General features: G+C 49.6%; 1 protein-coding gene across 1 annotated transcript in view; it reads left to right on the plus strand.

Annotated features, from left to right (window-relative positions):
* Positions 1–14,677, plus strand: part of LOC135920067 (luciferin 4-monooxygenase-like) — a 92,634-nt gene extending 77,957 nt beyond the window's left edge. The window contains exon 10 of the mRNA XM_065454115.1: positions 14,439–14,677. Coding sequence (XP_065310187.1) covers positions 14,439–14,593 — 155 coding nt within the window. The 3' untranslated portion in view covers positions 14,594–14,677. The remainder of the gene's footprint in view (positions 1–14,438) is intronic.
* The last annotated feature ends 1,116 nt before the right edge of the window (positions 14,678–15,793 follow it).

A 15,793-nucleotide genomic window follows, 5' to 3' on the forward strand; every position in this document is an offset into this window, starting at 1 on the left:
ATCGATGGGCGGTTCTTTGCCTTGGGGTGAACGTCCACTTGACGCATTTTTGGTATTGAGGAGTAACAAACAAGCCCACCACCAAGAGATTCGATCTGAGGGTGGGCAGACGTCAGGTTGCCCGATGCGTCGATGTTTGGTCGCGGCCTCGGGGATCGTTCTAGTAGTGATGGCTGATGTCACACGGCAGCTCGAGGACCCAGCCCTCGCTTCGTTGTGTCCACCTCTTAATGCACAGGACACGCACTCGTTGGCGGGTCCGAGCGACACGCCTACTGCAGCTATGATCTGTGTATCGCTCTACAATATTTTGCCCCTCTCTGTCTTTCTCCTTTCTAGTCGTGGTCGGCTCTCGACAAGAAAGAAATAGGTTGTTTAACTCAATAAGATCTCTACCGATACGTACAAAACACGATCCCAAAAAATTTACTGTGAGTTCGTTGCTTAAAATCTCCGGTTCAGACCGTCTGCATTCTTATTCGGACTCTCTTTCTCATACTTGACCTCGAAGTTGTATTCCTGCAAGATGAGACTCTATCTCAGTAGTCTCCCGTTTTTCCCTGACATTTGATTCAGCCATGCAAGAGAGCAATGGTCGCTCTCGACCATGAATTTAGTGCCTTCAATATAGCATTCTAGCTTTTGAATGACCCATACTATGCACAAACACTCTTTCTTCGAGGTACTAAACATCTCTTCTGGTGGTGTCGGTTTTCGGCTGAGGTGCAGCACAGGATGCTCTCCTCCGCGTTCGTTTAGTTGCGCAAGGACGACACCTGGATGACGGTTGGTGGCGTGACATTGGCGAAATAATTCTCTGCGAAAGTCTGGCGAGACAAGTGCACGCTGTGAAGACAAACGTTTCTTCATATTCTGGAAAGCCTCTTCGCTATCGGCGCTCCAAGTGACCGCTTCTGATTCACGCTTTCGGAGGCTCTCAGGTAGCGGTGTGGCAAGTTCCGAATAATTTGGAATATAATGCTGGTAATACCCAGGCATTTCCAGAAATGACCGCACATACTTTTTTGTTACGGGCCTCGGAAAGTCAACTATGGCCGCAATTGGGGCTTTCATAGGTTCCGGCTTCCCGTGCCCTATTTCGTACCCCAAATACGTGACACGAGGCTGGTCGAACTGACTCTTCTCGGCTTTGATTGTCAAGCCCGCCCCTCGGATTCTTTCAAGCGCCGTTCGGGTATGTTGCAAATGAGACTCCCAGTAATTAGAAAACACGACCACATCGTCCAGATAGGGCAGCGCCAATTATTCTAGTCCTTCAAGCACCTGATCCATAAGCCTCGAAAAACAGAACGGCGCTTTCTTCAAGCAAAAGCTCATGGTAACTTCAGAACTTCTGTTTGGCCTAGTTGGTGTTTACTTCATATCATGTTGACCGCAAATAAAGACGGGGACAGCGGAAGAGAACGTGTCGTTTATGTGTTCTCTTCCGCTGTCCCCGTCTGATATGATATGCTCATGGTAAGTGGCTGGTAGTGGCTGGTAAGTGGCCGTTGTAACCCTGAAGGGGTTACAACGGCCGCGTAGCGACTGGCTCGATCTGTTAAGGGCACCTGCCAATATCCCCTAACTAAGGCTAGGGTTGAAATGCACACAACGCTGCTTACGAGTTCTACTGTCCCCTCTATATTCGGCAAGGGGTAGATTTGGTGTGTCGGTATGGCATTTAACTTTCCATAATCCACGCATGGCCGTGGATTTTTCCATGGTATCTCAACTACCATTAGAGGGGAGCAATATTCACCATGTGCTTCCTCACCCCCAAACAATGCACCCTTTTTACTTCTGCCTTCATTATGTTTGTCTGCCGCGGGGATGGGCGTTACACTTTGGACTTAAAAGGAACCTCCGTTGTTAGTTTGATGTCATGCTGTATAAAATGAGTCCTTCCTAGCTTCTGCCCAAAACAGTCCACATATTCCCGAAAAAAGCTCCTCAAATCTTCCACTTTCTCAGTTCGTACATCCTCCTTTTTAACAGCCTGCGTTATTACTTCTTCCGCGCTGGGGTCCGTTTTCCCGCAAAAACTACGTAACTATAGAGGAACGTCCTCTGAAACATGCATAGCTATGCTAACAATAGCTGTTCGCTCCAAGAAGTGTTCCATTAAGTTCACATGATAAACCCATTCCTCACGTCTACGTCCAGGTAACCTCACGGTGTAATTGACCTCTGAAATGTGATCAATTATCTCGGCGGGTCCATCCCAGTGGACTTCCAGTTTATTTTGACGATTTGGCCGCAAGATCATCACTTTGTTGCCAGTGTTAAATGATCGCTTCCTCGCATTTCTGTAGTAATATTGATTTGAATCGTCTTCCACTGCCTCTAGGTTACACTTCATGATCTCACGAGACTCATGTAATAAGGCATCTGTTCTGGACCTTTCGTCAGGTCCAGAACATACTCCACCCCACTTATGGGCACCCGATCATCCTCCCATAGCTCGCGAACTAGCCTCAGGGGACCTCGAAGATTACGGCCATATACCAGCTCTACCGGGGCAAACCCTGTTCCCTCGTGTGGCCCCATGCGCAACGCAAAGAGTGTGTCTGGTAGGCAACAGTGCTAGTCGCACTTCCTCTCATGACAAACCGCTCTCCAGACTTTCTTGAGGAGGGGGTGCCATCTCTCTATGCTTTTGCTCTGAGGATATTAGACTGAGCTGTGCAACACTCTAATGTCACATTTCTGGAGAAATATTGTCGTTAGTGCGCTCGTGAAAACTGTTCCCTAGTCTGATTGTATTTCTGCTGCGAAGCCGAGGCGTGAAAATGTGGAAAGCAGAGCATCCACTACCTCGACCAAAGTTGCCTCTTTTAAGGAAACTGCATGCCTCAGAAAACTTTGTGGCAGGGTGCAATAAGCGGAAATGTATCCGTTCCCCGCATTTACAATTTTGGCGACGGTCCCACCAAAACCAGAACAACTCCGCGGAAGGGCTCTGAAATAATGGGCACCTTTACAATGGGTTCTTTCCATTTCTCGTTAGACGCCTGCTCTGTCACAAGTGGGGACGAAATCCTGCGCTTCTTTGAAACAACCCATCCAATCAAATTCCAGCAGAAGTCTGTACTTTGTCCTATTTACACCTAGGTTCCTGCACAGGAGTGGTCATGACAAACGCTCAGCAAGTCCTTGTAATACGGAGCCGGCACCACCAGTTGATCGTAAGACTGCCCTCCCCTATCTTGGTACTTATGGTATAAGGCATCGTTTCTCACATCGAAAGAAATGTTTTTCGACGACACACCTTCACTTGTTCCACTGTTCAGAACCGCTACCGTCAAGTCATTTTCCTGTGCCGCCCGTAGCGTCTCCTTGTTGTCGTGTACACCTAGCGTGCGTTAATGGCTATGCGTGATCGGTGCGAACACGGGCCCCTGTAAACTGTTTTCTTTTCCTTTCTAGTACCCTTTATTTTTTCAATGGCGGCTTCGCGCCATGACCCTTCTCCTGATGTTCTTGCAAGATAATCGGAAAGATTTGCTCCTCCGACTTTCCTACGTCTCCGGAGCTAGCTGCTTCCTCCTCTATTTTGGTACTTTGTTCCTCGTCGTGCCGCATCTGCTGAGCCAGTTGGCATGCTTTGACCTAGTCAAAGCCATGACCTGCGCTTCAGCAAATTTGTGCCCTCCCCCCCCTTTTTAATAGTGACTCCGAGCTGTTTGAGAAAAGGTAAGAGTAGCCTTCCGGTAGTCCATTGGAGACTTCTGCCACTGTTCAGATATCTCCGTAAACTCCCTCAATATGTACTCTTGCCATACGTAGGCGCACTGAGTCTTCACTCAAGGCCTCCTTATCCATGCACGTTCGGACGCGTAATCTTCACTTTTCACATACTTTGTATGCACGACGTCCATGGTGGCCGTAGAGTCCTGGAGTACCCCACACTCTTGGCCAGTTACGAATACATCAGTCTGTGTATGACTTTAGAAGATCGCTGTTACTCAGATGATTGCTTATGCAAGCGAATACTGGCCTTTTGTTTGGGCAGTTTCGGGCGAATTGACTCGTTTGCCTAAAATGATAACATGCTGTTGGAACCTCACCGATGGCACCGGCTATTGGAATCCCACCGATGGCACCGGCTGTTGGAATCTCAGTGCTGACACCCGTTGTTGCAATCGGACCGTTGGCGCCCGTTGTTGCAAATGGGTCGCAAGCCCCAAGGGTAGCGTTGGCCTGGCGGCCTGGGGCACACTGGAAGCATCCGAAGGTCCCAGCAAAGCATGAGTCGACTGCTAACAGAACAACTTGTTTATTCTAGCATCGCAAAGAGCGGGCGGTCAGGTCGACCGAAGTAGAGAGACGGGAGAGCACGTTACTCAACAGAAGAAATCGGAGCCTCTCTCCAGGCGTCCGGGGGCAGCTGCTCTTATACTCTTGGCGTCGCGGGCAAGAAGGAAGGTCACGGGACGACACCACGTGACAGCGAGGCACGGACGGACTGAGACATGTAGAGACGAGTGTAGTGACGCATCAGCCGGGCCGGCGCCGGTCAGACCTCCTCGCTTCACACTTGGGGAGCTCCTCTCCCCGGCTGCCGCGCTTTGACAAGCGTGGGCACACACACACACACGCACACACAAAGACACGTGGCACTGAACATGCCGAGACGCGCTCGGCGGGGATGCTTCGCGGCCGCTCCGAACGGGCCAAAATGTCCACCGCTTTGAACGAAGCTCCGGCGCACGTTGCATCCGCGCCGGCTTTATCGCGCGTCGTAGGCGAAACGTAACAGACCGCCCCGCCGGGGGAGGGAGATCCCGATGGTCAGGGGACTGCATCCGCTGTCCGGAGGGATGTCGCTCGATGATGCTCATAACCGAAGTCGGTCGTCCCTCGGCGTTTCTTGAGCGCAGCGCACCGAGAAGGCCTCGTTCTCACGTTCAGGTTCACACAGGACACTGCAAAGTGACTTCAGGAGAGTTGCCATTTTTGTTCTCTTTCCCAGCAAGCGTTAGAACTGCGCCGAAACTCAGCCGCTCAGTCAGCAAGCACGGCACAACCCTCACTAAGCCATGCCAGGCTCTTTCCCCTTTTACACTACTGCCTAGTTCCTTACAGTAGTCTATAGCAGCACTCAGAACGCGTCCACAAATCGGAAAATTGCACTAGAAAGCACATCATCACTTTGAAACACTACACAAAAGCAATATGTTAAAAGTCCTGCCTCAGGAAGAAAAACATCAATAACAAACAATTTTGAGGCTGATTCCCACGTTAGGGGCTTCGACTTAAGCCATCGGCGTTACCGTTGAGACTCCCCTTTTTGTAACGCACCTCAAAGGAATATTGTTGCAAAGCGAGGCTCCAGCGCAGGAGGCGGCCATTTGTGAAAGAGATAGTCTGCAGCCATTGGAGAGGGCAGTGATCCGTCTCGAAGTATGCGAAGCGGAGATCGCAGCGAGCGATCGTACACTAGCTCAGCTGGCGAAAACCCCGTAGCCGCATGCGGCGCGGTCCGTAATGCAAACATCACCCCAGGCAGACACAGCTCCCAGTCAGTTTGATGTTCAAAACACAATGCTCTCAACACGCGCTTCATGACGGAGTGGAGCTTCTCAACGGAATTCGACTGGGGGTGGTGCACTGAGCTGTGTAGCAGCTTTACCCCGCACCTTTCGAGAAAGGCTGTCGTCAAAGCGCTAGTAAACACTGTGCCCTGATCTGATTGGATTTCCGCAGGAAAACCAACTCGCGCAAATATGGACAGTAGTGCATTGACTATCTCAACTGAGCTGAGTTCTTTAAGCGGCACTGCTTCAGGGAACTTTATCGCTGGGCAGATCACAGTCAAAATGTGTCAGTACCCCGTGGCTGTTACCGGCAGAGGTCCCACTGTATCAATAACGAGCCGTCTAAAAGGCTCCGTAATGATAGGTACCAACTTCAACGGCGCCCTCGATTTGTCCCCTGGTTTGCCCACCTGCTCACAGGTGTCGCATGTCTTCACAAAGTGGTCTGCGTCCCGAAAACACCCTGGCCAATAGTACTCTTGCAAGAGACGGTCCTTAGTTTTCTTAACTCCTAGGTGTCCGGACCACGAACCCCCATGCGACAAGCGCAACAGATCCTGACGGTAGCACTGAGGCACGATCAGCTGATCAAACTCCACTCCCCTGCGGTCTAGATACTTCCGGTACAGGACCCCACCTCTTTCCACAAAGCGAGCATTTTTCTTGGCGACACCTTCCTTGACAATGCAGCGTATGTTTTCTAGGCTGCCATCCTTCTTTTGCTCGGCTATCAAAGCCGACCGGCTGACTTTTAGCAACCTATTAAGTCCGTCTGACGTAGGCACGATGAGCAAATCTGCAGATAGCTCTTCTAACTTTCCCGCATCGGGAATTTCTTCTCCAGTATCTGGTGCCTTTAACGCTACAGGCTCAATTTTATTCAGTTCGGGCGTGCTCTGAATATCAGCTTGCTGCGCCTCTGACCCTTTCTCATCGTTCGACAACGTCGGCCCCGCAACTACCGCCTTTGCAGCGAGCTCCCGAACCTTCGATCTGGTTAAGGCCTGAACGCTAGCCTCACCAAACAAAAGCCCCTTCTCGCGCAGGAGGTGATCGGACCTGTTCGAAAATAGGTACGGGTACTTGGGGGGCAGCATAGATGACACTGCCGCCTCCGTCTCAAGTGCTCCGAAAGGACCTTCAATAAGCACTTTTGCTACGGGCAGACACACGCTATGAGCTTCCACGCCTTGTTTGATCCATGCGCACTCGCCCGTGAACATATCGGGTTCTACGTAAGAGGGGTGAACTACATCCATCGTAGCTGCGGAATCGCGAAGCACTCGGCACTCTTTCCCGTTCACGAGGAGGTCTCGCATGTAAGGCTCGAGAAGCTTCATGTTCTCGTCAGTGCTGCATAATGACCAAAACACGACTTTTGTTTTTGTTTCCGGACACTGCGCCGAAAAGTGACCCGGCTTCTGGCACGTATAACACACGCGCGCTTGCCTCGCCTCGAACCGCTTTCTGCGTTCGGCTTCAGCTGCCGCCGTCTCCTAACGTTCGGTCGGACTGCTTTCACTCGCGTCCACACTATGTGTGTCCCCCTTTGCTCTCATGGGCGTGAACTTCGGCCTCTCAAACTTGGAGCCAAATTCACCCTTTTGACCGTACTTAGCTCCGCGAGCCCGACGCGTCACAAACTCTTCGGCTAGCTCAGCGGCTCTAGCCACCGTACTAACGTCTGGCCTATCCAAGACCCAGTACCGCACGTTCTCAGGTAACCGACTATAAAACTGTTCTAGCCCGAAACACTGCAGAACTTTCTCGTGGTCACTAAACGCTTTCTCTTCTTTGAGCCACTCCTGCTTGTTTGACATTAGCCTGTAGGCAAACTCTGTATATGACTCACTTTTGCCCTTCTCATTTTCTCGAAACTTCCGACGGAACGCCTCCGCTGACAGCCTGTACACTTTTAGCAGACTCGATTTCACTTTGTCGAAATCCTCTGCCTCCTCTCTCTCCAAGCGAGCGACTACGTCGGCCGCCTCGCCGGGTAACAAAGTGAGCAAGCGCTGTGGCCACGTTTCCCGAGAGAACCCCTGCTTCTCGCACGTTCGCTCAAAGTTAACCAGGAAAAAACCAATGTCCTCTCCAAGTTTAAACGGCCGCATTAGGTCAGTCATTTTGAACAATACTCGTTCTCCTGCACTGTGTGCCTGACTTCCATTACGAGCGCGTTCCATCTCCACCTCGAGACGCTTCATTTCCAAAGCGTGTTGACGGTCACGCTCTTTTTCTTTCTCTTGTTGCTCTCGCTCTTTCTGTTCTTTAAGTTCACGCTCCTGTCTTTTTGCCCTCTCCTCAATGGTCTCAAGACATTCCGACAGCTCGTCATCCTCAGCTTCTAACTCAAGAATAGCCCTTAGCAGTTCTGGTTTTCTGAGTTTGTCTGAGACATCCAGACCCAACTCTCTTGCAAGCTCCAACTATTTCGGTTTGCGCAACGACTTCAAATCCATGGCTGCTCTGAATGCTGCTTTCTCTACTGCCTGCTATTGTCTTGCCGCAAACTAACCCGGCAGCAACGACAACCACAATTACCAGCTCTGTTTCTGACACTAACAAAAGCCTGGCAAAACTCAGAACAAGAAAGTCCCGCACTCACCAAACCTCGCAGCCAAGAATTCAGCGCAGTCGTTCCGCTGCAGGCAACCAGTCATCACACAGGGCTCGCTGCACTGCTCCCGGATGGTCGTTGTGCTGCTCAGCATACAGTCAACCGCATATCTTCGCTGCTGGCCTCCGTTGTCGCGATCTCACCGCTGGCAACCAGCTGTTTGAACCTCACCGATGGCACCGGCTGTTTTAATCCCACCGCTGCCACCAGCTGTTGGAACCTCACCGATGGCACCGGCTATTGGAATCCCACCGATGGCACCGGCTGTTGGAATCTCAGTGCTGACACCCGTTGTTGCAATCGGACCGTTGGCGCCCGTTGTTGCAAATGGGTCGCAAGCCCCAAGGGTAGCGTTGGCCTGGCGGCCTGGGGCACACTGGAAGCATCCGAAGGTCCCAGCAAAGCATGAGTCGACTGCTAACAGAACAACTTGTTTATTCTAGCATCGCAAAGAGCGGGCGGTCAGGTCGACCGAAGTAGAGAGACGGGAGAGCACGTTACTCAACAGAAGAAATCGGAGCCTCTCTCCAGGCGTCCGGGGGCAGCTGCTCTTATACTCTTGGCGTCGCGGGCAAGAAGGAAGGTCACGGGACGACACCACGTGACAGCGAGGCACGGACGGACTGAGACATGTAGAGACGAGTGTAGTGACGCATCAGCCGGGCCGGCGCCGGTCAGACCTCCTCGCTTCACACTTGGGGAGCTCCTCTCCCCGGCTGCCGCGCTTTGACAAGCGTGGGCACACACACACACACACGCACACACAAAGACACGTGGCACTGAACATGCCGGGACGCGCTCGGCGGGGATGCGTCGCGGCCGCTCCGAACGGGCCAAAATGTCCACCGCTTTGAACGAAGCTCCGGCGTACGTTGCATCCGCGCCGGCTTTATCACGGGTCGTAGGCGAAACGTAACAATGCCAACTGAAGTCTAAGTTCGAGCTCTTCCGATTGATTTGCGGATTCCTTTCTACCCCATTCAAATGCTTTCTCTATACCTTCGGTGCGCGCCGAACTGCGACTAGTGGCATCTCGTTCCTTTTGGGTGGTTTGCTGCCCTCAAGGGCAATATTGTGGCCGTGCGGAAGGCTTTCGATTTGAGTGTAGTACTGCTCTGTAGCATGAAGCTATGGCTTACCACGCACTCATGGGCCAGCTGTGCTGCACTCTTTACAGATGCACGTTCCTGCGTGTTTTTCGCCCAAAGGCGGTCGTTATCCCACAGGGTCTCGTAAAACTGCTCTTAGCAGACTAAATCTGACAGTTTACTGACGTTATCCGTCCCTGCTCCTTTCACCCGCTCTGCAAAATTATCCTTCAGGTTACATTCAAATTCAATGAAGCTTTCGTTAGGCTTCTTTCTTTCCTGCCAAAATATCCTCCGAAATTCCTCGGTGGAAATCTCGTATTTTGCGAGCAAACTCCACTTCGCGAACTGTACGCGCCAGACTCGGCTGCGATCAGTCGGGCTACGACTTGCGAGACTTCTCCCGGCAACAATGCCAGGAACCGTTCCAGCCATGTGTCATGGTGAAATGATTGTTTCTCACAACTACGTTCAAAATTAATCAGGTAGAGACCGATTTCATCGCCTGCTTTGTACTGCTGAAGAAAACTCGTCATTTTCACGCTTTCCGTTTGTGGCGGCGCCAGAATGAGAGCTCAAATTCATGCTCAGTTTCCTCTGTTCCCTCTCAAGCTCAATTTCTCCCACCCTTTCTTTCCTCTCGCGCTCCTTTTCTTTCTTTTTGCGACATATCTTTCTCTAGGCCTCGGTCAGCTCGTGCTCATCGAAACCAATTTCGTCAATCGCCGTACGAATTTCTCGCTTCTTCAACCTACGGTTAATCTCTATAGCGAGCTCTGTAATATCCATGCTTTTGAAGAGCTGACTACCACTTGCCCTGTATTCCCCGGTGGTGCACTCACGGTGGCGATCAAGCTCAGCTTATTGCCCAATAGAACCCTGTCTTTATGTCTTTAGTGTAGTAGCTCAAGCACCCACCCAACGTAGAGCTTACGAAGGTCATGTCTCCCGAAGCCACGTTCCCACGTCCGCCAATCCTAGATGATGGAACTTCCCTTCTGCTGCTCTTCCTTCGAGTTTCCTCGAGTCATCCAACACTCCACGTAGTTACTGTGACGGTCGTGCCTCCCTGAGCTATGAAGAGGAGGTCTGCTGATCCCGAATCCACAGGATCCGCGATTCCATCCGTAGTTTCCCTCAATCTTACAAGTTCGTGTCTCTTGGAGCCACGTACCCAGGTCCACCGATCCCAGGCCTTGAGGACTGCCTTCTTGATCTCACCGCTGTAAACCAGCTTGTGGCGGCTTATACGGTGGCGTTTAGGGCAAGGAATCCACGAAGATCATCGACTGCTACGTCACGTTGTAGGAATGAAGGAAGAAGGCTTTATTGGCGAGTTACACGGCTCCAGTTACGGAAGCCCTCTTCATGATGGGGCAAGTTAAACGTCCGAGTTTATATCAGGACCCTCTGTCCCACTGCTCGAAAAGTCTCCGCTTTTATTACCGTCGTCTTCCCTAGGCGAGTCGACTAGGGAATCTGAAGACTGTCCAGCAGCAAATCACAATCGTCAGGTCTGTTGTGATGTCACGCACATGCTCGCAATACTCTGTAGTAATCCCGCCTCCGAAGCCCTATGGTTTGGAATATGTGGCAAGAAGGCAACCTGTGAATGCAAGGTCGACGTCGTTGTTCGGTAGCATTCATCCTTAGTTCAGGCTGTCAGGTAATGGTGCAGTTGGTGACCTTTTGTCGACCCGTCAAGAGTAGGTGTCCACGCTGCGTTGACCTCTGGATAGGCACTGATGGATGGGCGATCGTTTGCCTCATGGCAATCGTCTAAATAAATGCGACTCCCAGGTCGCCGTCGTTGTTTCCCGCCTTCCATCCTTAGCTCAGGCTGCCAGGTAATCGTGGGGTCTTGGCTCAACAACTGATGAAAGCGCTTCACAACGATAAGAAGTAGCTCTTTGGGACTATACACTAAGAATTTACACATTTTTATACCGAGAGTATAAAGAGCCACCTGCAATTGCGTGTAGGCCTCGTGGGATGTCTTAAGGTGACATGCGTCGTAATGTAAGCAAGACTTTTTTCCTTGAGGGACTTCCCCGCTCCTTCTCGAGTAGGGCATTTTATCTCAAGCAGCTGAGTTTCCAAGTGAGGACATTGAATAGCTCCATCAGGACTACACCCTGGCCTTGGTTGGCCGCCCTTCAGAACAAATCCTAACTCATGAACATTAACGTTTTCATGATAAGCAAACCATGGCCGTCCTGAGGATTCTAGATTTATGCGAATATCATGGCAGCTGTGGTAATGCGCTTCTGCGTGATCATCTTTTCAGCAAGGTCTTCGATAGATCTCGGTGGCTCAGGATTCTGTTAGCCCGGATTAAGTTTATTCTGCAAGCTCTGAGAAAGCATTGAAACATTACAGGCTAGTGCGTTTACTGTAGGCTTGCCCATCTCTGTACCAACGACTGTCTTGTTTCGCACATTATATCAACTCTTAACAAAACCAGACTAAAAATACTGATATAGAGACAACTTACAGGGCTCGAAATAACTGTTTCACCTACCTTGCCTTGTGTCACTCTGTTGTGCACTGTGTCTTATATGTGACCACAGAAGTAGCCTGTACATTGTCAAAGGCATCCACCTCACTACTAAATTTGATACTGGGCTCTGTGGAACTTCCAGACATCGTTTCTTTTCTACCACTTATAATGAACACATTGAGGTGTCTGCAACATGGGAAAAGCAATCGGGTCTAAATAATTGCCGTATAGGCAGGGACACATGAAGAAAGTACTGACTCGCTATCTCCTTGCTCCTCACGCTTTCGTTCTGTTTTTGATAGTTGCGCCATTGGAGAGCTGATATCACATTTTCCCAGAACATACGTGGAGGATAGACTATCTGGCATATCGGTTTCTAGAGAAAAGTAAGAAAACATTTGTCACATCAAAAACGCATGCACACAAAGGCTTAAAATATCGCGTTGGGCCCTGGTGAAACAAGAAAGTGTTGTATAGTCGCTAATATGTTGACGTGACGTACCGTCTTTTCGGAGGCTGAGCCCTTTTCCTTTGGGGCACACTTCTTTTCCTGGGGCTCCCCAGCTCTGCCTGCTGCTGGTACACGAGTTTGTTGGCTCAGCATCCACGGCGAACACCAACGCAGTGGCATGTTTACCATCGCGGCGATGCCGGCTTTACACGTGCACTGGCCGCCAACGACGGTTCTCGTCGCGTCAAGCTGCGTGAAATACGCGAAAACTGAGGACTACAACAGTTGGCAAAGTATTAGGATCTCGAAGCATCGAAAAGAAAAGAAAAACGGACAGGCAACGGGAACATGCAAGGAGTACAATCGAGGTACAACACCTGCAATCGGCGAAGCAGTGCAAAAAAAAGATAAAGAAAGAAAAGAAGTGAGGCACGTTCATTCATTTTTTTTTTCATTTTCAGGAGACAGTATTATTGTGAACAGTGAAATTGGAGTAGGAATAGAGAAGCTGTTACTTACATTACCACTTCATTTGGGCCTAGTTGGTACATAATTCTGAACTTAACGTTGCAGCGCAAACACCTAAGACGATCCACACACACACAAAAAAATACACGACACACACTGGCGCTGATGCGTGTCGTGTCTTTCTTTTTGAGGATCGTCTTAGGTGTTTGCGCTGTAACGTTAAGTTCAGTGTTACTTACATCTAGCTGCTCATCGTAGCTTGTCGCATTGAGCTTTGTTTGTAGCGTGCACTTGCAACGCAGTTAGCACTCGTTTTCTTAATTATACTGCCTGATGTCGTGTACGTGACCCGCTTCGTGCAAGCGCCGACCTTTCTCGAGAGCAGATGCACGAAAAGACGCTTTCCAGTTGTTCAGCCCTTGAAAACCGCAATGCAAAGTTACTCTAAGTGCCATGGGTACGCTCCGCGCCTCTGCCGCGTCGTCTGCATCACATGCCAGTGCTCTCACTGCCGCTGTTTGAAGCGCTGTTTGCAGTGGCGCAGCTGGTGCCTTACGACGGCCGCCGGTGCTTACACCGGGAGGGCTGTTTTAAAGAAAGGAAACGGCGCGGAAGATAAATGGCAATTATTGTTAGAACACGAGTCCCAAAAATTTATGACGTTTCTTAACATGTACGCTGCCGCAGCGTATCATCGCAGTGTCTAAAACGTTCCTAGTCGGAGTTGCTGATGCGCAATGTCGTTGATGACAACTGACGTAGCAAGCTGTGTCGTGAGAGAATAAATACTGGCAGGACGTTAATGTAGAGCCAATAAGGACGAAGAGAAAAAGATTAGTTGCCAATCACAGGGCTAACGCAGAAACACCAGCTAATTACTGAGTTTAAAACAGGGTGAAGCTAAACATGCGTGTATAGAAAAGTCACACAGAACTCCCCGGTAAGTAAACGCAACACAAGTGAACCTAAATTGTGAGGTTTGCCGTCCCAGAACTGCAGAGTGGGTTATGAGGAACAGCGTACAGTAGAGAGAGCTACAAAGTGAGACTTGTAGATGCAGCTTTGTTAGGATGTGATGAATTTGGCGGTTGGCAGTACGCCGCTTGCTGCTTGTGCAGTTAGGTCTGAATGGCTGTACTGAAACGAATGGGCGAAAACGCAACTTTTTGTAGAGACTTTCGGAGTTTTCCTGTCATTCCCGACAAACTTCTAAACTAAAATAATAACTACACGCACCATATCGATTCATGATCTTGCCCGCCTCGACAGCCTACTTGTATCGGAGAAAGGGATATTGGGCCCTTAGCATTGCGGCAGATTCAGTCCTCAGGCCATCCAGACCTTATTAGACTTTCTGAACAGTACGGGTCCGCCCTCTAGACCTTGAGGCACCGTGCCCATTGCGTGTTTTGCGTCTCCCTTCGCTCCACATCATCACCCGTTATGCGGCTTGTTCTTTCCCTCTTCCCCTTTCTCCATTATTAGGTAGCTGTTTAGAGAAATATACCTCAGGCCAACCTCGTTGTATTTTCGTTCATTAAACATTTCTTTCTATATATCTATACTGTTCATACTGCTCATAGGACAGAAATGAGATGTGAACGAATGCATAAGTTCTTGCGGCAACTACAATGCATGATGCTTTCTTTGACAATCTATCTAACCTCCAAGACAATAAACAACGAGCTTAACGACGCACTGTTTGCAAAAGAAAACTTTTCCGCACCGTTCTCACTCGGCGACGAATTCTTTTTTTCATTTTTTTTTTCAGGGAAGCTGTCTCACCACAAACACCTTTATGGGGGTGTAGAATTCGTGGAGAGCATCCCTCATACTGGGAGCGGCAGCGGTAAAGACCGGCGACAAGATCTGAAGAATTCTTACTTGCGTAAATGTGGCCAAGCAGGGAACAACGAGCTTGAATGAAAAATCCCGCTATCACTCGCATACCGTGTTTACTGCGTACACGGCGCCGAAGAAGCCTTCCCGGCACAGCAGTGCACCACAGCCCCCCCCCCCCCCACCCTTCCTAGCAATATGGCGAAGTAAATACAACCAGCATCTTTAAAAAATGTGTTGTTTGTGTAATACCTGTATATAGATGGGAATGTAAACTACATTGGAGAGCCGGCAATCTCAAGACATGGTTCAGAAACGGAGGATAGCCCTTTCCCTATCTAACGCGCGCACCTTTATTCCAAACACACAAACGTACTAAGGCTACCAAAATAGCTGAACTGAAGGAAAAAATTCAGTTAAATTGACGCATATGCACTCGTGCTGAGTAAGAAAGGTTTATGTGAACTGTGCGTTAAGACCACTTTAACTCGCGCCCACAAAGGTCATTTTTCAAGTAGTCCTTAAAGTGAACACTCAATCTAAGGAGAAATTACGAGTGTCTGCAATCAAATCAAATCAGTCAGCTTGCTCTGCACAATAAAATCACATATTCTGTCAAACCATGACTGATCCCAGATAATGGCACATATCCCTCACAGGGAATCGCACAAGAAGCGGGCTGTAGAACAATGAAATATGGGGGTGAGGGGGATGGGTCGAACAGTAGTAATGGTATCAATGAGAATATTAACGCTAAAATTTATTGATAGTATTACTTTTACACGAAACATAAAGCATAAATTTACCTGAATTGCAATTTTTGGATGAGTAGGGCAAGTTTGGAGGATGTCTTTTTTCCCATGGGAGGCAAAGAAGCTTGTGTATGTCACGTTGATTCATAAGCTGTGCTGACGTGTATACAACGCAAGAGACTTTTTCGTGTTTACAGCAGACTCTAGGGTATGCCCTACTCGATAACGGTATGACGGCTTGGTTCAGCCACATATCTTGAGACGACGTGCTTACGTAGCTTACGCACAAAATTATTTGAGCAGAAAAGATGGAGCGTAAAAGCCCTGCGCGCTTGCAAGCGAGCCTACATTGGTTCATTCGATTTCGGCAAACTTTACAAACCAGTTAGAGTAGTATTCACTAAGGCTTACTCCTTCCCCATCGGCAAGACAAGAAGTTCAGAATGCGAAATGTGTGAGTGAAAAGAGCCGCCCTTGCATTCGGCGTTCACATAGGCTTGAAATGCGGGCCAATCAACTGTGCATGAAACCGCGA

The sequence above is a fragment of the Dermacentor albipictus genome, unplaced genomic scaffold (genome assembly GCF_038994185.2).
Source record: "Dermacentor albipictus isolate Rhodes 1998 colony unplaced genomic scaffold, USDA_Dalb.pri_finalv2 scaffold_11, whole genome shotgun sequence".
Lineage (NCBI taxonomy): Eukaryota > Metazoa > Arthropoda > Arachnida > Ixodida > Ixodidae > Dermacentor > Dermacentor albipictus.